Here is a 25,733-nt window from a genome sequence, read left to right on the forward strand (position 1 = left end):
CAATCCTAATTTGTGAACCCACCGCTTCTGCAGCACCCGTACTTCCCCCATTCACATCCCCAACCAAATGCAGTCGGCTGCATGAGAGGCATTTATATGTCCTCCCGAGTACCCCTACCCAACGAACCCCCCCAAAAAAGATGTGTCTGCAGCAAGCGCGGATATAGACGTGACACCCGCTATTATTGTCCCTCCTGTCCTGACAATCCTGGTCTTTGCATTGGTGAATGTTTTGAACGCTACCATTCACTAGTTGAGTATTAGCGTAGGGTACAGCATTGCACAGACTAGGCACACTTTCACAGGGTCTCCCAAGATGCCATCGCATTTTGAGAGACCCGAACCTGGAACCGGTTACAGTTATAAAAGTTACAGTTACAAAAAAAAGTGTAAAAAAAAAAACACAAACAAAAATAAAAAAAAATAGTTGTCATTTTATTGTTCTCTCTCTCTCTATTCTCTCTCTATTGTTCTGCTCTTTTTTACTGTATTCTATTCTGCAATGTTTTATTGTTATTATGTTTTATCATGTTTGCTTTTCAGGTATGCAATTTTTTATACTTTACCGTTTACTGTGCTTTATTGTTAACCATTTTTTTGTCTTCAGGTACGCCATTCACGACTTTGAGTGGTTATACCAGAATGATGCCTGCAGGTTTAGGTATCATCTTGGTATCATTCTTTTTAGCCAGCGGTCGGCTTTCATGTAAAAGCAATCCTAGCGGCTAATTAGCCTCTAGACTGCTTTTACAAGCAGTGGGAGGGAATGACACAAGTTGCGGGAAAGAGACAAATTTTTTTTTTTTTTTTTTTGCACAAAGTTGTCAATAAATGTTATATTGCTCAAACATGCCATGGGAATATGTGAAATTACACCCCAAAATACATTCTGCTGCTTCTCCTGAGTACGGGGATACCACATGTGTGGGACTTTTTGGGAGCCTAGCCGCGCACGGGACCCCGAAATCCAAGCACCGCCTTCAGGCTTTCTAAGGCCGTAAATTTTTGATTTCACTCTTCACTGCCTATCACAGTTTCGGAGGCCATGGAATGCCCAGGTGGCACAAACCCCCCCCAAATGACCCAATTTTGGAAAGTAGACACCCCAAGCTATTTGCTGAGAGGTATAGTGAGTATTTTGCAGACCTCACTTTTTGTCACAAGGTTTTGAAAATTGAAAAAAGAAAAAAAAAAAAAATTTTTCTGGTCTTTCTTCATTTTCAAAAACAAATGAGAGCTGCAAAATACTCACCATGCCTCTCAGCAAATAGCTTAGGGTGTCTACTTTCCAAAATGGGGTCATTTGGGGGGGGGGGGTTGTGCCATCTTGGCATTTTATGGCCTTCAAAACTGTGATAGGTAGTGAGGAGTGAAATCAAAAATTTACGCCCTTAGAAATCCTGAAGGCGGTGCTGGGTTTTCGGGGCCCCGTACGCGGCTAGGCTCCCAAAAAGTGCCACACATGTGGTATCCCCGTACTCAGGAGAAGCAGCTGAATGTATTTTGGGGTGCAATTCCACATAAGCCTATGTGAGCAATATATCATTTAGTGGCAACTTTTTGTAAATTTTTTATTTTTTTTTTTTTTTTTGTCATTATTCAATTACTTGGGACAAAAAAAAAAAATATTCAATGGGCTCAACATGCCTCTCAGCAATTTCCTTGGGGTGTCTACTTTCCAAAATGGGGTCATTTGGGGGGGGTTTGTACTGCCCTGCCATTTTAGCACCTCAAGAAATGACATAGGCAGTCATAAACTAAAAGCTGTGTAAATTCCAGAAAATGTACCCTAGTTTGTAGACGCTATAACTTTTGCGCAAACCAATAAATATACGTTTATTGACATTTTTTTTACCAAAGACATGTGGCCGAATACATTTTGGCCTAAATGTATGACTAAAATTTAGTTTATTGGATTTTTTTTATAACAAAAAGTAGAAAATATGATTTTTTTTCAAAATTTTCAGTCTTTTTCCGTTTATAGCGCAAAAAATAAAAACGGCAGAGGTGATCAAATACCATCAAAAGAAAGCTCTATTTGTGGGAAGAAAAGGACGCAAATTTCGTTTGGGTAGAGCATTGCATGACCACGCAATTAGCAGTTAAAGCGACGCAGTGCCGAATTGTAAAAAGTGCTCTGGTCAGGAAGGGGGTAAATCCTTCCGGGGCTGAAGTGGTTAAAAAAAAATATTAAAAAAAAAAAAAAAAAAATTTTTAATTCGGTCTTTTTCAATTTTTTTTTTTTTTTTTTTTTAACAAAAACTAAAAACCGCAGAGGCCACCAAAAGAAAGCTCTATTTGTGGGGAAAAAATGATCAAAATTTCATTTGAGTACAGTGTTGTATGACCGCGCAATTGTCATTCAAACTGCGACAGCGCTAGAAGCTGAAAATTGGTCTGGACAGGAGGGGGGTTTAAGTGCCCAGTAAGCAAGTGGTTAAGCATTGGGACGCCTTCCTTTACACGCACATGAACTTTAATGACATCCCAGTCTTAGTCCATAGGGTTCAATACTGAGTTGGCCCACCCTTTGCAGCTTTAACCACTTCCCGACCAGCGCACTCCGATGTACGTCGGCAGAATGGCACGGCTGGGCAAATGGGCGTACAGGCAAGTCCCTTTGAATTAGCCGCCGTGCCATCCCGTGCACGGCGGCCATGAGCCCCGTGAGTCGAGTCGCGGGCACCGCGGACTCGATTGCTGCGGGGATACCCGCAATCGTCTCACGGAGAGGACGAACGGGGAGATGCTGATGTAAACAAGCATTTCCCCATTATGCCTAGTGACAGTGTCACTGATTTCTGCTCCCTGTGATCGGGAACAGTGATCAGTGACGTGTCACAGCTAGCCCACCCCCCAGGACTGACTTAACCCCTCCCCGCCCCTTAGTGGTTAACCCCTTCACTGCCAGTGTCATTTACACAGGTATCAGTGCATTTTTATTGCTGTATAAATGACAAAATGACAAAAATGTGTAAAAAGTATGTGTCGCAGGCATGATAAAAAAAAATAAATAAAAAAAAAAAAAAAAAAAAAAAAAAATCGCTGATCGCCGCCATTACTAGTAAAAAAAAATATATTAATAAAATGCCATAAAATTATCCCCTATTTTGTAAACGCTATAACTTTTGCGCAAACCAATCAAACGCTTATTGTGATTTTTTTTTACCAAAAATATGTAGAAGAATACGGATCGGCCTAAACTGAGGAAAAAAAAGGTTTTTTTTTTTTTTTTTTTATATATTTTGGGGGGGTATTTATTATAGCAAAATGTAAAAAATGCATTTTTTTCAAAATTGTCGCTCTTATTTTGTTTATAGCGCAAAAATATAAAAATCGCAAAGGTGATCAAATACCACCAAAAGAAAGCTCTATTTGTGGGGAAAAAAGTCAATTTTGTTTGGGAGCCACGTCGCACGACCGCGCAACTGTCAGTTAGAACGACGCAGTGCCGAATCGCAAAAAACGTTCTGGTCAGGAAGGGGGTAAAATCTTCCGGGGCTGAAGCGGTTAACAGCTTCAACTCTTCTGGGAAGGCTGTCCACAAAGTTTAAGCATGTTTGACCATTCTTTCAAAAGCGCATTTGTGAGGTTAGGCACTGATGTGGATGAGAAGGCCTGGCTCGCAGTCTCCGCTCTAATTCATGCTAAAGGTGTTCTATTGGGCTGAGGTCAGAACTCTGTGCAGGCCAGTCAACTCACTCATCCATGTCTTTATGGACCTTGCTTTGTGCACTGGTGCGCAGTCATGCTGGAACAGGAATGCGCCATCCCAAAACGGTTCCCACAAAGTTGGGAGCATGAAATTGTCCAAGATGCTTGGTATGCTGATGCCTTAAGAGTTCCCTTCACTGGATCTAAGACGCCAAGCCCAACCCCTGAAAAACAACCCCTAAACCATAATCCCCCTCCACCAAATGATTTATGCTCAATAATCTTGTGAAAAATAATCAAGTGCCACATTCAAATATTGATTGACGGATGTAATACTTACACCTTTGCATGGTGTTCTTCTGTTGCTGGATCTTGGCAGCTTCAACAGCAGACTGAGCGGCAATTTGTGCGGGTGTCAGGGTGTTTGCCTGGGCAGTGTGCTACCACATAAATCACAAAATTAGAAGTCTATATCAATATAATGGCAAACATCATACTAAATGGAGCATAACGACACAGGTCTGGGTACTGTAAAACATACCATGTATGGAGCTGAAACTTGAGAGATCTGGTGGGTAGGGGCAGATGGCATCTGTGACTGTACAACAGAATGCTGTGGCTGAGGAACAGTTTGCTTTGGGGGAACCCCTGGGACACTGGCTGCTCCACCCACTGTAAGTGAAAATATAAAAATTGAATTAAATGTACAATCAGTATTATTGAACTACCACACACAAACACACACACACACACACACAAAAAGCGCCAGCACTACATCCCAATCATGATCAAGGACATTGTAGGTATTATAAAGAGTCACATTTTATTTAAAGAAATAAAAAAAATACATGCCAAGCTCAGTTACCAACTATGTGTACACCCACTATCTTAACATAAAAACACCTCCTAGCTTATTTCTCCACAAAACTATATTACACATAGCTCAATCTGTAGAGCTCATTTACATTTGCCTTAGCCCTCTGAAGAGTGATCCACGAAAGACTGTTTCAAATCGGCTCTCACCACTGCTCCGCAAACGCAGCTTGTGTATACTCCCGTACGGCTGCCTTTTTAGCTTTTCTGGAGGGGGGGGGGGGGGGGGGTTTAAAACACAGCTCAACCGCCAGTTTTTACCACCCTTAGACTGCAAGTGTAAATTAGGCCATACTTGTCAGATATACGATACAGTGTCTCCAATTTGTTTTGAAATACGGACAGCGATGGTGTAAGGACTCAATGAGCAAGTTCTAGCCAGCTCGGTAGATTGTAGAGCTTGATGCATTCCTAAATACACAAAATATAAACGGGGTAGTACTATTTATAGGCAATAACACTATAGATTGTTGATCCAGGAATATCTGTCTCCTGGAGAAGGAATTTTTCCCCCTTTTGGAGCAAAAGGGTTTTTTTTTGCCTTACTCTGAATCAACTGTGGATATAGGAATGTGTATACAGAGGATTTCTATTTATTTTTTCCTCTGATTGAGGACTAGATGGTGTCTTTTTTTTTCAACCCAACTATGTACAAGCTTTGTTGATATGCAACATCTTATACGTTGTTTACATTATGTTACATTGTTTATAAGGTTGAAAAATGAGACAGGCACATTGTCCACTTCAGCTAATGCACGTTTGTGTTTGATTTTTATTTTCTAACAATTCCCATAGCCCTATATATTCTGCTTCCTGAGGAGGACAATTAAAAGTAGTTGCTGACACTTTCAGCTACTGCTACTTGCTGGTGGAGGGAGTTCAACATTTTCACTGCTCTTACAGTAAAGAACCCTTTTTACAATCTAAGGTTAAACCTCCTTTCTTCTAACCTTAAAGCGGGATTCCGGCCGGCTAAATTTTTTTTTAAAGTCAGCAGCTACAAACACTGTAGCTGCTGACTTTAAATAAATACTTACCTGTCCTGGGTGCCCGCGATGTCGGCCGCCCGAGGCCGACCCGTCCCTCGGCTCTCGGGTCCCAGCACTGCCATCCTAAGTAAGCCTTGTGGCTTCACTGCCAGTTTCATACTGCGCACGCGCGAGCGGCGCAACGCTCTGTGAATGGCCCCGTGGTTTTCTGGGAACACATACAGTTCCCAGAAGGGAACGGGGCCGCTCACCGAGGAGCATTAAACGCCGCGGAATAGGAAGAGGCAGATTAGGAAGACTGCCTAGCAACAAAGGTTTCAGGTAAGTTATTTTTTTTTTTTTTTCACTTTTTTTTTTAAATGTTTGGTGCAATTTTTTTTTGGGTGGCCCTCCACTTTAAATCATGTCCTCTTTAGATATATTTATACATTGAAATCTTATTCCCTCTCAAATACCTGTTCTCCAGAGTTAATACATGTAATCGTAGCTGAGGTCCTCCATCCCTATTAATAATTTTGTTGCCCTTAACTGAACCATAATTCAACAATGTCTTTCCTGAGGATTGGTGAAAAACAAACTGAACTGCACATTCAAGAGGAGGTCGAACCAGTGTTTTTTTTAAAGGGGTACAATTATTGATTTAGCTCTTGAATATATGCCCTTTTCAATGCACGAGAAATCCGTACTAGTTTTGTTTGCTATAGCTTGGCATTGCAAGCTATTGCTAAGTCTGTGATCTGCAAGCACCCCCAGATCCTTTTCCATCACCGATTCTCCCTGGGGAACCCCTCTTTGTGCTGGTTCAAACCAGCTTGGCTTCAAAGTTGCACAACGTCATCGTGGCTTGCATACGACTTCAACAGAAGTCAAAGCTAGTTGTGTTGAAGTCGCCCCAAAGTAGTGCAGGAACCTTTTTTTAAGTCGGAGCGACTTGAGTCGCACCGATTAGAACAGTTCCATTGCCATTAATGGGGCGCAGTCGCGGCAGTGTGAACCAGAGCTTAATGTGCATCTTGAATTCAAGTGCATAACTTTACATTTCTCAATATTGACCCTCATCTGCCATATAGCCGCACAACCCCCGTTATTTCAAGGTCCTTCTGTAATTATGCTACATGTCAAATGTATTCTTCTAAATAATTTGGCATCATCAGCAAACACTGATTGAGCTGCAACCGCTCTATAACGAATAAACAAACAGAATTGGCCCAAATACAAGGCCCAGAGCACGCCTTTCACAACTTTATTTGTACAGTAAATGTAATTGCAGTGCCACTTAATCCACCTTAAATGTGGTTCACTAATTTAAAGTACATCACTACATTAAATCTAATTTGGGTGGAGCCGAACATGCTCACTGGCTGCTGATTCCTGGAGAACAGCAGTTAGGCCCCTTTCACACAGGCTGTCTGATCAGGTCCGCCTGTCAGTTTTTCAGGCAGACCTGATCGGACCCTCTAGTCTCCTCTATGGAGCGGTGGATGACACATGTCCGCTGACACCCGCCACCATCCGATTCGATCGGCAAAAAGAGATGTACTGTGGATCTATTCCCTATCCATCCAGCAGATTGGATGGAAATAGACAGGCAGTCCGTATTCATCTGATTGCCCCATAGAGGAGAGCAGGAGTGTGTCCGTGTCCGCTCTGCATAGCGGAGCGAACACGAACCTGTCTTCTGCCTGTTTAGCGGGAATCAGCGGTGAGATCCCCCTGCTCAGCAAGCAAATACCGCTTAGCGGAGGCGCCAATGTGAAAAGGGGCCAAAATAGGAGCGTTTGTCTTTTCTGTATTTACTTTGTGCAGCCGCCTGTCATTTGTATGTCATATGGATTAATGAATCTTTAAATATTGCACTATGAAGATTCCTTGTTTTTTCCCCCTTTAAATGAGAAGTGATCATATCCCAGGTCTGGCTTGTGGAATGAGTGATGTAGCAGACTAAAGGCTCTTTCACATATAATGTCCATTTTTCACAGACTCCGTTTGCTCAGCAGAATCGCTCCGTTGATCTCCGCTGAGGCAGCAGATGACAGGTCCGTCTCTGCTCACTGTGGAGGGACAGACCTGTCAGATCTCCGCTCTCCGCTATGGGGGAATCGGATGAAAAAGGATCCGCCTTTCAGTTTTCATCCGATCCGAACTGCCAGACAGATGGAAAATAGGGATTCCATCCATCTGAATTTAGAGGATTGGATGTCAGAGGACATGTCACTGCTGACATACGTCGCTCCATAGAACTGTATGCAGCGTCCGTTCAGGTCCGCCTAAAAAACTGGGAGGCGATCCTGAACGGTCCGCATGTGTGAAAGGGGCCTAATACCTGTCAACAAGGGGGGGATTCCTCTCAGTGCCTGTACCACGTACTTGTAAGAGAGTATCCCGCTCTTTGTGTTGCTGCCTTTATGTGAAATCCCTGGTGTGCCTGCTAGTCCCCTTGCTTTCCTATTAAAAACTGACCACACTAAGTAGGAGATCACACTGTGGTCAGTTCTCTAGCTATGCTGGGAACTCCGTGTACTCTCCTCTAATGATCAGATGAAATTAAATGATTTTAGCAAATGGCTGCAATATATCAAAGAGTGAAAAATTTAAGGGTGTCTGAATACTTTCCGTCCCCAACTGTATACCATCAATATCAAAATAAGCGTCCCCTATGTTTGTACAATTTATTCGTTGGTCTTTGGGCATATTATCCTGGCGCACAGGGGTCCTAGGCTGTTCTCCCCATTACGTGGGACGGGGCGGTTTGGGATGCCCACTTCCTGGCAGAGTAGGTCCTTTTGGGTCTCCATATGTTTGCGGTTCATCTTGGGGTGCCGACATTACTAATTGCACGTCGGAGGCGTCATGACGCGTGACGTGGTCCCGCGCCTCGTTTGGGGGGCGGGGCTGCGCCGCGTTGCCAGGGGACTCCAGGGAGGAGGACATTGCGATGGGCTCGCATGGTCCCTCCCATTTACTGCACACCAGCTGATGTTAATCGCGATTAACATCGAGACTGGATGATGATCTTTGTACAGGTGCTCTCATACCGGCCCCTGTGCATCTTTTAGAAGCTGTAGGGGCGGTCAGTTATGAGGAAGCACATTCCACTCTCCAGGTTGGTTTATTCAATTTTATTGGTAATAGCACATTCTGCCCTGCACAAATACTCTGAGATGCCAGGGCATTTGATCGCTTCAATCTGATTGTTTGTTGGACATTTTTCCATATATATATTTTTCATACCATTCATAGCAGTATTGGTCCAGTTTTGGTGATTGACTGCACTTTGTTCCATTTTTGAGTCCTCCTAATAAAGCAAGCCCCGGCTTTTCCATGTGGTTTGGATGCCTGGTCGACTTGGAAGATGCATGCCTTTATGACCAATGAATATTTCTGATCAAGTCATTCCCTTCAGATATATGTCCAATGTGAATTATTTGCCATGTAAGTAAACTAGTTCATGTTCTATATCACATGTCTTGTTAACACACTTCATGGTTTGCTGTTTAGCTGAATAATTATGGATATAATTACTTCGCACTAATGTTAAACTTACTTGAATACTCTTTTTTGTAGAAATGCTATACCCATTTAAAATAAAATAACATAAAACCTCTGAAGAAGGACTCTTAGGGGGTTATTTACGAAAGGCAAATCCACTTTGCACTACAAATGCAAACTACAAGTGCAAAGTGCACTTGAAATTGCACTGAAAGTGCAGTCGCTGTAGATCCGAGGGGGACATGCACGAAAAATTAAAAACAACTGCATTTTAGCTTGCACATGATTGGATGATAAAATCAGCAGCGCTTCCTCTAATTTCAGATCTACCCCTCAGATTTACAGCGACTGCACTTCCAAGTGCACTTTGCACTTGTAGTGCAAAGTGGATTTGCCTGTCATAAATAACCCCCTTAGTCTGTAACATGTAAGGTGTTATATACACTGTGTCGATCGCCGCCAGTCCTTTCCGCACCAGGATGGTGACTAATCTATACAATTGTATCAATCAGGATATTAGATATGGCTTTTATGCTTTATATGTATTGTTCTCACATGTATAATATTGACATTTTGTAATAAAATTCATAACTTTTTACTCTTGGTTTGATCTGTCTATTAACGACCCTAAGGGGTGCTTCACCGTACCTTTGGTACCAGGTGTTTCTTCCTTGTTTGGTATAATGGACATTATTTTTGCACTTTATTAATCACAATATTTATGAACCAATTGCACAATTCACTTTGCATATGTTTGACATTATCACGTATAAATAAATAAAAAAAGCTTGTTTGCTTATTTGCATAAGCATGATGAAATGTAAATAGATGTTTGATGCTATATCATGTATATTTTATGTATTTACATTTAATTTATGCATAGGTTTCATGGTTTATTAGACTTATGTACTTGTAATGGTTCACATTTAGTGTATTTTTTTACAGCAGATGCGGTGGGACGTTTTTTGGGGGCGATACCAGTGTAGTCCCCACCACTTGGCAAGGCAAAATGCCTCGTCTCCTCATGTGCCTCGTTCACACCACTGTTGTGTGGGAGGTGTGCAGTGAAAAAATGTACAGCAGGCCATACTTTTTTCAGCATGGTGAAGTGCGAGGCGATCCACTGCCTCACACCACACAGTGGTCATTTGAACTTATGAAATGCCTCCGACATTTCAGATAAGTTTTGAAAAAGTATTAAGTGAATAGTGCAATGCGCCAAGATTGACACATCACCATTACGTTGATCTGGCCACAGCGCACCACTGGCTGGTGTGAACTAGCCCTTTAGGTTGCTGTAGAGCAGGGGTCTCAAACTGGCGGCCCTCCAGCTGTTGCGAAACTACAAGTCCCATCATGCCTTTGCCTGTGGGAATCGTGCTCGTAACTGTCAGCCTTGCAATGCTACATGGGACTTGTAGTTTCGCAACAGCTGGAGGGCCGCCAGTTTGAGACCCCTGCTGTAGAGGCTGTGCAAATACATTTACAAATACTATTTGGGATTTGCATACATCAGTCCATGTTTGCTTGCTGCTCATTATCTTTTAATATTTATGCGGATGTTGTGGTTTGTTTTTCACTCACAACTTTAAACCATTTAGAGAAAGAGCTTTTTATCACTACTCTGAGAACCAGCTCATGTAACCATTTACATATAATTTCATCAACAGACCTTATTTTATGGATTAAATAAGTAGGTGCGTAAAAAAAAAAACAAATCAACTGTTTCACAAGACCAGTTTATCACTATATATATATATATATATATATATAATAAAGCTGGCCGTTCAGTTATTTTTTTAGCGTTCACGCTATGACAAAAAAAAACAAAAACAAAAAAAAAACACACACACACACACACACACACACACACACACACACCAACAGATTCCATTACCTAGAGGAAAAGAAGAATCCACTGTCCATTAGTGAGGCAGACTTGATGAACCACTTGGTCTTTTTAATACAATCAATCTTCTATGTTTCTATGCTGTCAGAATACACTGACCAGCGGCTGCAGCCAATTATCCAATCAAGAAAAAAATTTCCAACATACAGTTATGCTGGCAGAATTTATGATTTCTTGGCCATTTTTCAGAGAATATGAATAACACAAAAACATTTCTTTCACTCATGGTTAGTGTTTAGCTAAAGCCATTTATTATCAATCAACACTGTTTACTCTTTTTTATTTTTTTGAAAATTCTTTTTATTGCAGTATTTCAATTAAAATACAGAATAGAGCCTATTGGGCATACTCCGGCTCAAACGTACAACAGCAGACATAACTAAAACACCACCAATAAAACTAGAACACAACCACAAGTTCCATTAACTAGGAATGGTTGAATTATTGTACGGATATTTACTAGTCATCTAAAAAGAGTCTACATTTGTAGATGGGGATTCCACCCATATGTCCCACATTTTATGAAATTTCTTAGCACATCCTCTAGATAAGTAAGTGGCCTTATACAACTGGAGGGCAGAGTTAATTAACCATTTCCAGAGATTGACGGATGGTGCAGTAGAAGACTTCCACCGGAGTACAATGGCCTTGCGTGCATAATGGACTAATAATCCCAGGAGGGTTCTGACTGCTCAACTATGAGCCAAAGGTCCGACAAGACCCATCAGGCACACCTCCACCGTCAGTGGGATCTGGATGGTGGTACCAGTGGAAATAACTGTAGCTACCTCACTCCAAAATTTTTTTATTTGAGGACAGGTCCAAAATACATGAATAAAACTCGCCGACGGAGCAACACACCTCCAGCACGAAGCTGGGACAGACGGGTATATTTTTATGTAGACAAGAGAGTGGGTGTAATACACTATATGCATGATCTTAAACTGTAGTAGTCTGTCTATTGCCAAAACCAATTGTGCGAAAGAGCATTCCCACGTCTCTTCCCAGTCCTCCATGTCAGGGAAGTCCTCCACCCACTTGGCCTTAACAGTTTCAAGTCCCGTGAGTATATAAGGTGACAATGCTTTGTAAATGTTGGACAAAGGCTTGGTTACAGATCCGTCACTGAGTAAGTCTTCCAGAGATGAAGTATAAAAAGCCACTTGAGAGTTTTCAAATTGAGTACTAAAAGCATGCCTAAGCTGGAAGAATCTAAACAACTAGGAGTAAGGCAGATCATATTTCAGCTTCAATCCATCAAAGGTCTGCAATCGACCACCGGTACAAATCTGATCCACATATTTAATACCATTAATTGCCCAGATACTAGGATCCGGAATTGACAAACTCTGACAGTGACGGGTTAAACCAAAAGGGAGTATGTGGTGAGATATGTCCATGCCCTCAGGACAGTTCGCATAGCCACTGTCAGGTGAAAAGGTGCAGAGGGTCCACGAAAGATTAAGTTCCGCAATGCCTCATAGGAGCCCAAACATGCTGCCTCCAGAAGCACTGCTGCGTTGGACTCAGAGACTAACCAATTGTGTGCATGCGACAACTGGGCTGCCAAGAAGTATTTATGTAGGTCAGGACAAGCCAAACCCCCCTCCTTCCAAGGTCTCTGCAACACGGTCATGTTTACTCTTTTTTTAAACCATAATGGCAACAGAAACTACCAAAATGACCCTGATTAAAAGCTTACATACCCTGGTGATTTTGGTCTGATATCATGCACACAGATTGACACAAAGGGGTTTGAATGGCTATTAAAAGGTAACCATTCTCACCTGTGATGTGTTTGCTTGTAATTAGTGTGTGTGTGTATAAAAGGCCAATAAGATTCTGGACTCCTGACAGATCTTTCATCCAGTGCTGCCTGACGTTTCTGGATTCTGAGTCATGGGGAAAGCAAAAGAATTGTCAAAGGATCTTTGGGAAAAGGTAGTTGAACTGTATAAAACAGGAAGGGATATAAAAAGATATACAAGGAATTGAGAATGCCAATCAGCAGCGTTCAAACTCTAATCAAGAAGTGGAAAATGAGGGGTTCTGTTGAAACCAAACCACAGTCAGGTACACAAACTAAAATTTCAGCCACAACTGGCAGGAAGATTGTTCGTGATGCAAAGAAAAAAAACTCACAAATAAACTTCAGGTGAAATACAGGACTCTCTGAAAACATGTGGTGTGGCTGTTTAAAGATGCACAATAAGGAGGCACTTGAAGAAAGGTGGGCTGCATGGTCGAGTCGCCAGAAGAAAGCCATTACTACGCAAATGCAACAAAGTAACCTGCTTACAATACGCCAAACAGTACAAAGACAAGCCTCAAACCTTCTGTCACAGTCATTTGGAGTGATGAGACCAAAATTGAGCTTTTTGGCCACAACCATAAACGCTAGATTTGGAGAGGAGTCAACAAGGCCTATGATGAAAGGTACGGAGGTGGATCGCTGATGTTTTGGGGATGTGTGAGCTACAAAGGTACAGGAAATTTGGTCAAAATTGATGGCAAGATGAATGCAGTATGTTACCAAAAAATACTGGAGGAACATTTGCATTCATCAGGCAGGAAGCTGCGCATGGGACGTACTTGGACATTCCAACATGACAATGATCCAAAAACAAGACCAAGTCGACCTGTCATTGGCTACAGCAGAATAAAGTGAAGGTTCTGGAGTGGCCATCACAGTCTCCCGACTTCAATATCATTGAGTCACTCTGTGAAGATCTCAAACGTGCAGTTCATGCAAGACAGCCCAAGAATTTACAGGAACTGGAAGCTTTTTGCCAAGAGGAATGGGCAACTTTACCATCCGAGAAGATAAAGAGCCTCATTCACAAATACCACAAAAGACTTTAACCTGTCATTGATGTTAAAGGGGGCAATACACGGTATTAAGAACTGGGGTATGTAAACTTTTGATCAGGGTCATTTGGGCAGTTTCTGTTGCCATTATGATTTAAAAAGACAACCGACTGCTAATTAATGGCGTCAGCCAAACACTAACCATGAGTGAAGGATACTTTTTCTCTCTTATTCATATTCTCTGAAAAATGGCCAAGAAATCAAATTCTGCCAGAGTATGTAAACTTATGAGCACAACTGTATTCCAACGAAATAAGTTGATCAAATGATCACCTTCTGTTATTGGGGACAATCACAACACTGATGAATTTCGGCCAGGCCCTGCTGAACTGGCAGAGTTTCGATCACTGTACAGCCAGCCTAAAGCGGAACTGCACCCAAAAGGGGAAGTGCTCTTTTAAGTCCTCTTCCCCTGCCACATTTTGCATATCATTTTTAGTTTTTTGGTTTTTTTTTTTTGGGGGGGGGGGGGGGTAGCGGGTACCTAGTTTTGATAGGTACCCACTCCCACTCCCACCCCGCAGTCTTCTGGGACATGTCTCAGAAGACTGCATGCCTATTCAAAAAGCGCAGCGTGACTCGCGCACGCCCAGTGGGCAGCCAGCTGTGAAGCCAAAAGTAGGCCCACAGTTAGGATGCCGAAGGCTAATGAGACCTAGCCCGGGTGAGGATGGTGCCAGACCCCTGGATAGGCAAGTGCCATTTTTTTATTTTTTCTCCAAAGTAAACAACCTCTTTAAGAGTGTGGTCTGGAAATATGAGGAGAGAAGGGAACAGATCAACCCTCCCCCCTACTGGTTCTATGGTATAGCCCTAATTCCACAAAAGGTGAGTCACTTTTTAGATGTTAATTGCCACATGCCTCAACCAAACAGGTATCAGCTATTGCACTGGAGGATTGGAAAAAATCTGGCCAGACATCTGTATACTCCAGAAGAATTTGTACCTCAACAAAATGCACAGCATTTGCTCACTGAGGAGTCAATTCACCAAGAGATAAATATCACATTCATTTTTGCCTTAAAATGAGGCATGCGGTATCTCAAAAGTCAATTCACACGTTATTTAATGTGTTAAATATTTTTATTTTGAGATATTCAGCACTTAAAAGAAGAACTCCAGCTTTTCCGCCACAAAACAGATGCATTGTGCATGTACATGAATTACAACCCCACTGTCAGTTTGTGTATAACTTATCTCCTTTAGCTGTATACAGCAGGATAAAAGATCTTCTGAACACGAACAAAAAAATATTTCAGGACTGAACTAGAACTGCCTCTCAAGCTCAGGTGTCTGCTGTCTAAGATGTGTTTGAGCCAAAAGTCCATGTCAAGTAAAATATGCCTTGGGTACTACAAAGGGTTGGGGATTGCAGAGGAGGGCTTATCTGCAAGTTTTGGGGTTTTGATTGCCAAAGCCTCATAGGCCTAGCCAAATAATTTGACTTAGAAGGATGAGAACTTTAAGGAGGCCCTTGGGAAAGAATAAAACACTTGTTAACAGAACCAAAATGGGTTCTATTGCATTACAGGTTTCTTGCCTTGCAAGATTGGAGGAAATCAGTAATCTTGTCCCAGCAGCATGTTTGATCATCTCATCATGAGTGAACCCAATAAAGAGGAGCTGATTTAGGGTCTTCTTAAAGGCCTGCCTGATTGGCAGGTGAGCTCTTAAGCCAAATAACCCTGCACAAGACTGTCAAAGTCAGGCTAAGGCAAGAGTCCAGTGCAGTATTACACAAATATCTGTGCACCTGGATCATCTGCATTGCTGACTAACATGCAGTGTAGCACCTTCTGAAATAACTTAAGGTCCTGGATAATTATGAAATCAGGTCACAGACAAAACCTTGTCTGTGACCTGGGGTTTGTAGATCTGTGCAAATCCCTCCTACAGGATCCCTATTAGGTGGGGCAAGTGCACATATTGTAAATTTATTGACTCAAGGAGGGAAGTAATTTTACCCAACAGTAGAAGTTTCAATAATGACATTTTGTGAATTGCGAGACCTTGGGAGCTGTATATTTACACTCATGTAGCTGTCAGGGCCGGATTAACATATGGATTATTGGTGCTGCAGCTCCAAACCCCTTACCTTAAGATAGGCCCATTTGCCAAGAAAATCACAATAAAAAAAAAAATTTAAAAGAATGATCAACTTTGAGGGTCGTGGCTCGGCAAACAGGGGTCACAGAGACCCCACATTTGGGGGGTAGGTAGCTGAAGACCTACCCCACCACTGGTCATTTAGGCTCCTATCATCTATGGTTACGGAGATAAGGGGCTCCTTGCGCAGCCTGTCAGAAGCTATATACAGAGCGGCCAATATAAATACAAGCTGGCACACTCTGTTTGCAGCAGGCAGAGGATGAGCTCACAGTGCCTTTCCTCACTTATTGTCACTAAGCTCAATGGACAGCTTGGAGCCTGCAGAGTTTGACAGGCAGCACCGCCTGTCAAACTCACCTACTGATTTCAATGGGGCCACTATGCAACTAGAAGCCAAATTCGCTTGCAGTAGGCAGCATAGACCAATAATGTAAAAATACCATTCAGCAATGTAAAAAACAAAAAACAAAAAAAAACAAACGCCTGTCAGCTGCTGCTATACCACTCATTGAAAAGCAATCCACAACAGATCACTTTTTCAAAGGGCAGCAAGCACTACCGCAAATGTGAAAGAAACTTGAAACACATCATCTATTTCACACTCGCCACCAACCAGGTCACTCCCCAGCCACTTCCCATGTTAGCCGCCTCCCATCAACTTATATCACACGTGACCATTTACCAACCCCTGCAGAAGACAAACCCTAATCCCCCCACCCGCTGACTGATATCCCTCCATTACCACTTCACACCCCCCAGCTGACAGACCTCACTCCCCAGCCTGTCCTCACACAGCCTCTCACCTGCTGACCTGTGAATGGGGGAATCACTAGTCGCAGTGTTATTGTTTTCTGCCAGTGAGGAGCCTTCCCTACCCACACAATACAGTGTTCAGTGTTGCTAACTATAGTTGGCAGCACTGACTGTTTTGGGAAAAACCTGACAAGCTGGTTGTACTCAAGTCGATTAATAGATTGACTTGTGTACAACCAGCTAGCCCATACATAGATCGAATATGGCTGGTCATTGATTAATTGGCTTAATTTCAATCCATGGAGGGCCCAATTAACCACTACGCAGTCCCTAAACATCCTTCCACAAACCTTTACATTTTTCCTTAACAGATTCTTTCATCCTCCTCACCGGTACATACTCCCCTCTGTCATACCCTCCACACTCCTCTCCTGTACATACTGCCCACTGTCATACCTCCCACAAGCATCCCTGAAAATATTTTTGAAATATCGGAAACTACACACCTGGGCAATGCCCAAGGGCCACCGGGTCAGTAAGGGGCCCCATGAGAGGCTCCTGGAATCCTGTGATATTAAAGTGGTAATAAACTTTGCTAACATTACTTCTTTTTAGAGGCCCTGAGGTAGGTTATGCCATAACGTACAAGTATGCACAGCATATTAGCATCTTCACCCGGTCTTCCTTTCAGGTTCTGTGCTTGCCTTAGCCGGGCTGTCGCATCCTCTCTCTCTCATCCCCCCTCTCATCCTCCCTCCCTTATACCTCAACCCCTCTCTCATCCTACCTCCCTTACCCCTCACCCCTCGCTCATCCCCTTTCTCTTCTTCATCCTCCCTCTCTCTATTTAATTTGTTATAACAAAAAATTGTTTGCATTTTTATTTATTTTTATAAAAAGCCCCACTAAAATCCTCAGCACCAGGCCCACGATGTTCTTAATCCGGCCCTGGTAGCTGTAATGCCTTTTACGTTGGGAAAACTAAACACATGTTTAGGAAAAGGATAAAAACTCATGTACAGGACAGATCATCTGGTAATTTGGAGAACCCAGTCGCAAGACATTTTGCGGCACATCATGCATATTCAACTGATTCTTTTAAATTTGCAGCACTAGCAATAGTACACCCTTATCAATGAGGTGGGGGGTTTGATAAGAAAAAAACAAAACAAAACAATTTTTTACAGATAGAGACAAGTTTGATCTATACTCTCAAGGCTACAGTTAAACCTGGGCTTAATGAGAAGGTTAGCTATAACCCTTTCTTAGATTAGCTGATTTTTGTGATATAATGGCATCCTTTTGAATTCACCCTGTTGCCGTTTCTTACTGCTGCATAGTCTCTATAAATTTGGATTACTTTGTATAATATATATGTTTTCATTACTGTCAATGTGTAGATTGTGATTGGCTTGGGTCTCTGTTGTCTGGGGTGTCATTTGGGGAGAGCAGAGGCCTGCGCCCCGCCGCCCTTGCGGTGTCAGCTGGTTGTGTATTCCAAACACAGGTTTTCCATTTGCGTCCGGATCCCTGGGGTTCCCTCAATTAGCACCTCTGCTTTCTAGCGCATGTGCCTGGAGGTGGCCCCCATTGCTGTCCAGAGCTGGAGAGCTTGATCCCACAGGAAATGGAAAGGATGTCAGGCAGGAAAAGAACTTACAGAATGCAACGGCGTGGGAGAATACCCATCTGTAGGGAAGAAAGCGGGGGGGATGGGGAGAGGCAGTTGTTGCCTTCCCCACTCCTCACACTGTTTTGCGTCCTCCCTATTGCAGCTACCTGGGAGATTTATTTAAGGCTGGACATTGGAGAGTTTTATGTATATGCTGATGACCACTTTGCACAAGGGACAAGCGGAAATCCATTTTGAGGTACCATATTGTACGATAATTGTATAGTTGGGGGTTAGCCTTTTCCTTTAGATTTGTGACATGCTTAAAAAGAGGGGGGCGTTTCCCACTGTTTTTTGTTTTGCTGTTTTTTTACATAGCTTTTGTCTATTCTGTAATGGGTTCCATAGGACCATATTGTTTCTCCTTGGTAACTTTCACCTTAATGTGTGTACTGTGCAATCTAATGAACAGTGCTCCCGGTTTTTGATCCCTCCCTTTGTGGAAGAAATTTGAGATTTTTTGTATTATTAATGTCATTTGTTTTTTGAGTAATAGGAAATGTGGAATATTTACAACTGTTCACTTCATGTCCTGGTGTCTCCTGCCTGTTTGGCATCTCCCCCTGGCACCTATCCCAAGGATTCCTTACAGCAGGATGATTACCCCTCCTTTTGGTCATACCATCACTCTTTGGCGCAGTCGAATCTGGCCCTAAAGTCCTGGGGGAGTGTGTTGGGGGACCGCTAGATGACCTGTTGTATCAGTGCTGGTTTTTAGGTTTATAATTCTTGCGAAAAGAGGAATATTGTTTTATGATTTTGTGTAACAAATATTGTGTATTTTAACTGGTTTGTATTGTGTCAGTTAATTTGGGAGCACATTTAAAGTCCTTTTTTCTATCTACATATTTGGAAAACACCTAACACATCCTAGATGTGACACAAATAACCAGCTATCTCACTAACCTGGAAGGACCATTCCTCGAACCAGTATCATGTGACGAGGATCCTGGCTATAATCCTTTGGCTGGGGCTCCATAATAGTACCCACTGGCATAGCTTTCTCAAATAGAGTTCTCAGAGCTGGCAGCTTTCGAGGAGAAATTATAGAGAAGTGGATTCCTCTCTGCAAAAAAAAACAAAAAACAAAAAAAAAACAAGGAACATTCATGAATACTAGAGAAGTTATAAAAACAAGATGACATCAAACATGATGCTTCTCAATCAAGCCAAACCAATAACATTTTGTTTACCTCCCCAATCTTCTGGACAAGGTTTTCCGTAGTGTAACCAGAATAGGTTGTGCTCTCTACAGCAGGAAGGAGATATGGTGGAGAGTTGCAAATTAATATACACACTTTGTGCGTTTGCCCACTGCAAGACACAAATGTAGAAAAAAAAAAATTACCTTTATGAATACACTTTTCTAAGTGCCCAGTTTAGTTTTAGCCCAAACGCAATATTCCACATTCCTAAAAATGGCTGTTCACGAATGCTGGGTGCTGTAATGAACACGGGTTGGAAACCGTAGACAGAGTGAAGAAATATCATCAGCATAGCAATGGTTTCACCGCATATTAAAGGGGTTGTAAACCCTTGTGTTTTTTTCATCTTAATGCATCCAATGCATTAAGGTAAAAAAAAAAAAACACCTGAAAGTCACTGGCCCCCCCCCAGCCCCCTGAGCCCTGGAATTTCACCTGGCAGAGACACGCTCTTCCTTTGCCCGGGGTTCTTGGCTCTTGATTGGATAGATTGATAGCAGCGCAGCCATTGGCTCCCACTGCTGTCAATTAAATCCAATGACACGGGCGCCGGGGGGGCGGGACCGAGCTCGGCATTCGTGTCTATGGATGCAAATGCTGGATTTGGGAGCACGTCCACAAGGTAACCCCCGGGAGAGCGCTTCTCCTAGGGGGTTATCTGAAAAATGGAGGAGCCGCCGAGGGACCCCAGAAGTCAGTGTTCGGGCCACTCTGTGCGAAACAAACTGTACAATGGAGGAAATATTGACGTGTTATTTAAAAAAAATAAAAAAACACGAACCTTTACAATCACTTTAAGGAGTTGTAGACATTACAGTTGTAACACCTGTGACAGCCTGGTGACTGACTTAGCATATTTTGGTCTGGGGTCTGCCTGGATTAGTAGGTCCCTTAGAGACCTTTCATGTTTGTGAACAAGTAACGGTGGGGTCTTTAGATCACCAATTGGTGTATTTGTTAAATACTTGGCGATTTGCATTGCACATTGTCACTTTCCTGATGAAGGGGCCCTGCATGGCTCCGAAATGCTTCCGTATGTGTATCATGTGACCTCAAACTTAAAGCTGTGAACCCTTTTGAGGAATCCTTGGTGTGCGGATGACATTTCTTCACTCAGTTTAGTTTTAGGGTTAAAGTGCATCTAACCCTGAACGCAAAAATGTAATATATTGCTGCTTACCATCCTTTAGATGTGACTGCAGTGGTTTCCTTTTTAAGCCAATATGCTTTTGTTTTACCTGGTAATTGTGAAAATAAAACATTTCCTGTCCCTGGATGGCTACGCTCAATTGCTCCACTGTATCTATGGAAAAACCCTTGGTTTTCACCCAGGCTTTCCTGATTTAGATGAAAAATTGTTTTCTCTTTAATCATCTTGATTACGTGAGAGGGGAAATTAGTAGTTCACCAAAGATAGCATATATAAAAAAAAGAGGAGATTGTTTTTTTTTTTTCAGTTCACCTTAAGGGAATGAACAAGGATACCCCGCTTTGTGCAAAAACAGGTACTTGATGAAAAATTCACATCTCAGGAATAGTATGCTGCAATATATTACTTACTATTACTTTTTTTCTTAGTTTTAGATATTCTTTGAAAGCTTAAAGTGATATTGAACCCTCAGTTTTTAAGCACTTTTAGCAGCTGATGTAATCACTTACTGAGTAGGCGGCTTTATCTTTTAATTCTTGCCTATGTTCCAGTTTAAACTGGTGCCTTGGTCACTGCCCACGATTTCAGGATGGGTCCTTTCACTTGCAGCACCTATGATGTCACTCTTGCATGCAAGGACTAGAGCCTTCTTTCTACACTGTGTACATCAACAGAAGCACACAGCCCCACAGCCTAGCATTGCAAAGCACTCCTCTGCTCCTCCCTCCTCCCTTCTAATGGATTGGCATGAGACTGCAGTGTCCACCGTTAACACTTTCCTGTAGTACCAGGAAACCAGTAGTAAGGGAGTAGGAGCCAGAATGGGAAAAACTGTATATTTAACAAAAAAAAAAAAAAGGCAATTTTGTTCATGGCTTTGAGTTGCCCTAAAGCATGGTATTATAAGATGCATTAGTGTGTTGCTACAAACCTGCAAGTGCGCTGCAGGGGGGCTTTGGCAGCCCATTCAAATTAAAAGAAATAGCCTTAAATCAACACAACTTTGTGCATTGGGGTAATGCACTGCACAGGTTTAAAAGAGCCCAAAGGGTTCAGTTCAGTGGTTAGGTTAAGTTTTGCGGTACAGATGAGGGAAAGGTTAAAGTGATTGTAAAGTCTCGTTTTTAAAAATAAAAATGTTATACTTACCCTCTGATGTTGGTTTTGCACAGAGCAGCCCATATCATCCTCTCCTCAGGTCTCACTTTGCTGCTCCTTGCCCCTCCCTCCTATCAAGTGCCCCCCACAGTCTGGAGTTTTCTATGAGGCACCCGAGCTGAGTCACAGCTCCGTGTGTCCATTCAGACACGGAGCCGCGACCCATCTCCGCACCCTCTCTCCACTGATTGGCTGACTGACTTTGATTGACAGCCACAGGAGCCAATGGTGCCGCTGTTGTGGTCTGCTGTGGTCTCAGCCACAGGAGGCTTAGACATTCCGGGACATCGCTGGAGAGAGATGGGGCTCAGGTAAGTAATTAGGGGGGTGCTGGGGAGGCTGCTACACACAAAAGCTTTTTTTTTCTTAAAGGGGTTGTAAAGGTCAGTTTTTTTTTTGTTTGTTTGTTTTTTTAAATAAAAAAACATGTCATACTTACTTCCTATGTGCAAGAGTTTTGCACAGAGCGGCCCCGATCCTGCTCTTCTGGGGTCCCCCAGTGGCACACCTGGCTCCTTGTCTTCGCGAGTGCCCCTGTGGAGAGCCGCATTCTGCTGAGAGTCCTGCTGTGTATGTCAATGGACGCAGCAGCAGGACTCTCATAGCCCCATCCCCTGGCTCCTGTGTCACTGGCTTTGATTGACAGCAGAGGGAGCCAAAGGCTCCTGTTGCTATCAATCTATCCAATGAGGGCCCGAGACAGCAGCTGGAGCTGCTGTGCTCGTCCCCATCGCTGGAACAACTGGGTTCAGGGGGGTTCCTGCACTACAGAAGGTTTTTCACCTGAATGCATAGAATGCATTCAGGTGAAAAACCTTGAGGGTTTACAACCCCTTTAATGCATAGAATGCATTAAGATAAAAAACCTTCTGCCTTTACAACTCCTTTAAGTAGCTCAAAGTGTTACTAAACTCAATTTTTTTAAATTAAAATAACAAACATGCTTTGCTTACCTGCTCTGCGCAGTGGTATCGCTCAGAGCGGCCCCGATCCCCCTCTTCTGGGGTCCCTGGCAGCGATTATGGCTCCTCCTCTTCTGCGGGACAACCGTAGCCAGCCGCTGGCTATGGGGAGAGGTAGTCCCTGCGCTCCCGAGCTGTGTGTCTACGGAGCCGCGCTCCATAGACTTACACAGCGGGACTTAGGCCCGTCTGATTGACAAGAGCAAGAGCCAATGGCTCCTGCTGCTGCTGCTCGAATGCTGTGTAAAGAGGAAGGGGAGAAAAGATGCAGCCCTGCATAGCCCTGATCACTTCTCCCCACTCTTCACCTTCACACAGGGCACAGGGACACTGAAAACGTTTGCATTAAGGTAAAAAACGTTTTTAGGTTTAGTAACACTTTATTGAAGGGGTAGCATTAAGGGTCAGAGATAAACATGATTTAAAACATGTTTAGGATACTGAAAGCTCCATGTCAAAAGCATCCAGTGTGAAGTTCTTCATGTCACTACCAATGTACTGCATAATTCCTTTGCTAAGAGTTCTGTTTCCTATCCCCTGTCACATTCCAACTGTCCAAAATATGAGACGTCATAAAAGATGCAGACATACATGCCTTTAAAGACAGTAAAACGGTCTTGACTTTATATTTTTTTAATCATGGCACCCGTTAAAGGGAAGAAAGAAAAATTATGAGCACCTCCACCCCTAGAGAAGGCAATGCCCAATGTTATGATTTGCACTCTCAGACATACAAAAGTATATAGGCAATTGTTAAAGCTCCACCCCAGGATAACTTACAAAATAAAAGCTCATTCTTTAATGTTTCCCGATTCTAACTGACCTTTGTATTCATCAAACCTCCAAAGCCTGAGAAAATCCACTGACAGGTTTAGAGTATTGGACACTTCACTTGCTGCCCACATTTGCCCGACTGTGGTCTTGTGTTCGTCTACCCTATTCTATTCTCAAATGTGCAAGAAACAGCAACTGCAGGATACGGTTCAGCAGAGAATAGCTGCTGTGCTGCCCCTCTCTGCCTGTGTCCCACCCACTGTGCTACAACAAAATGATACACAATGGGTAAGGTAGTATTAAAAGTGGAAGTCCAGTCAAAAATGAAAATTTTTCTATTAAATTATATGTAAAATATCTTTATTTTTGACATTATTCATTTTCTGTATATCGCTTTGTGTCGCTTAGAAAGTCTAATCAAAGCCAGACAATCAGCTTCTTCTTGTTCTTCAGGGACAACCTTACTTGCTTATTTCTGAATTCTGCATGGTGGCCTCTCACTTTCTGAAAATGGTACGTAGTTACATAGTGGGTGAGGTTGAAAAAAGGAAGACACAGGTCCATCAAGTTCAACCTATTTGTGTGATTATATGTCAGTATTACATTGTATACCCCTGTATGTTGTGGCCGTTCAGGTGCTTAACTAATAGTTTTTTGGAACTATCGATGCTCCCCCCTGAAACCACTGCCTGTGGAAGGGAATATCACATCCTTGCCGCTCTTACAGTAAAGAACCCTCTACGCAATTTAAGGTTAAATCTCTTTCCTTCTAATTTTAATGAGCGGCCACGTGTCTTGTTAAACTCCCTTCCGCAAAAAAGTTTTATCCCTATTGTGGGGTCACCAGTACGGTATTTATAAATTGAAATCATATCCCCTCTCAAGCGTCTCTTCTCCAAAGAGAATAAGTTCAGTGCTCGCAACCTTTCCTCAGAACTAACATCCTCCAGACCCTTTATTAGCTAAGTTGCCCTTCTTTGTACTCGCTTCATTTCCAGTATATCCTTCCTGAGGACTGGTGCCCAGAACTGGACAGCATACTCTAGGTGCAGCCAGACCAGAGTCTTGTAGAGCAGGATAAAGTCACTGATCTAACCTAGAGAATAACAAAGGGGCAGTGAGGGGATGGCTCAACATGCAAAAAAGAAAGGAGGTATAAATGTCTAATCCCCTACACAGGAAATAAATGCAAAGAAGCTTTGAATGAGGATACCAAGAGAATGGTGCTGTTGCAAGGTAAATGGACCAACACTTATTCATCGCTATAAAACATAACACTGCAGGTAAACCAAAAAGGTTTACATAATAACCCCAAATTAATAGTCATATACAAAAATGATCTTAACCACTTACTGACCGACTCCTGTACCTATACGTCGGCACTTTGAAGATGGATATCTCGGTAACGGCAGCAGCTGCTGCCACAACCGAGGTAACCATCTTTTCAAGGGGCCGGTCGTGTTTACGATAATGGTGGTCTCATTTTTTCAAACAACAATTTTTTTTATTTTTTTTTTTTTTGCATTTAAAGTCCAAATATGAGATCTGAGGACTTTTTGACCCCAGATCTCATATTTAAGAGAACCTGTCATGCTTTTTTCTATTACAAGGGATGTTTACATTCCTTGCCAATTGAGCATCTCTGGAGAGACCTAAAAATGGCTGTCCACCAACGTTTACCATCCAACCTGACAGAACTGGAGAGGATCTACAAGGAGGAATGGCAGAGGATCCCCAAATCCAGGTGTGAAAAACTTGTTGCATCTTTCCCAAAAAGACTCATGGCTGTATTAGATCAAAAGGGTGCTTCTACTAAATACTGAGCAAAGGGTCTGAATACTTAGGACCATGGGATATTTCAGTTTTTCTTTTTTAATAAATCTGCAAAAATGTCAACAATTCTGTGTTTTTCTGTCAATATTGGGTTCTGTGTGTACATGAATAAGGAAAAAAAATGAAATTAAATGATTTTAGCAAATGGCTGCAATATATCAAAGAGTGAAAAATTTAAGGGGGTCTGAATACTTTCCGTCCCCACTGTATACCATCAATATCAAAATAAGTGTCCCCTATGTTTGTACAATTTATTCGTTGGTCTTTGGGCATATTATCCTTCTGTTTATCCTGCAGCGGACCCAGACAGGACTAATTTGCTCCTGGCGTGCAGG

General features: G+C 42.5%; 1 protein-coding gene across 2 annotated transcripts in view; it reads right to left on the bottom strand.

The window, feature by feature from the left end:
• MED25 (mediator complex subunit 25) overlaps positions 1–25,733 on the bottom strand; it is a 328,200-nt gene that overhangs the window by 215,034 nt on the left and 87,433 nt on the right. For both annotated transcript variants that reach the window (XM_073602256.1, XM_073602257.1), the window contains 4 exons: positions 19,510–19,630; positions 19,223–19,382; positions 4,196–4,326; positions 3,995–4,094 (listed from right to left, as the gene is read on the bottom strand). In XM_073602256.1, coding sequence (XP_073458357.1) covers positions 3,995–4,094; positions 4,196–4,326; positions 19,223–19,382; positions 19,510–19,630 — 512 coding nt within the window. The remainder of the gene's footprint in view (positions 1–3,994; positions 4,095–4,195; positions 4,327–19,222; positions 19,383–19,509; positions 19,631–25,733) is intronic.

This window comes from Aquarana catesbeiana, linkage group LG10, assembly GCF_042186555.1.
Source record: "Aquarana catesbeiana isolate 2022-GZ linkage group LG10, ASM4218655v1, whole genome shotgun sequence".
Lineage (NCBI taxonomy): Eukaryota > Metazoa > Chordata > Amphibia > Anura > Ranidae > Aquarana > Aquarana catesbeiana.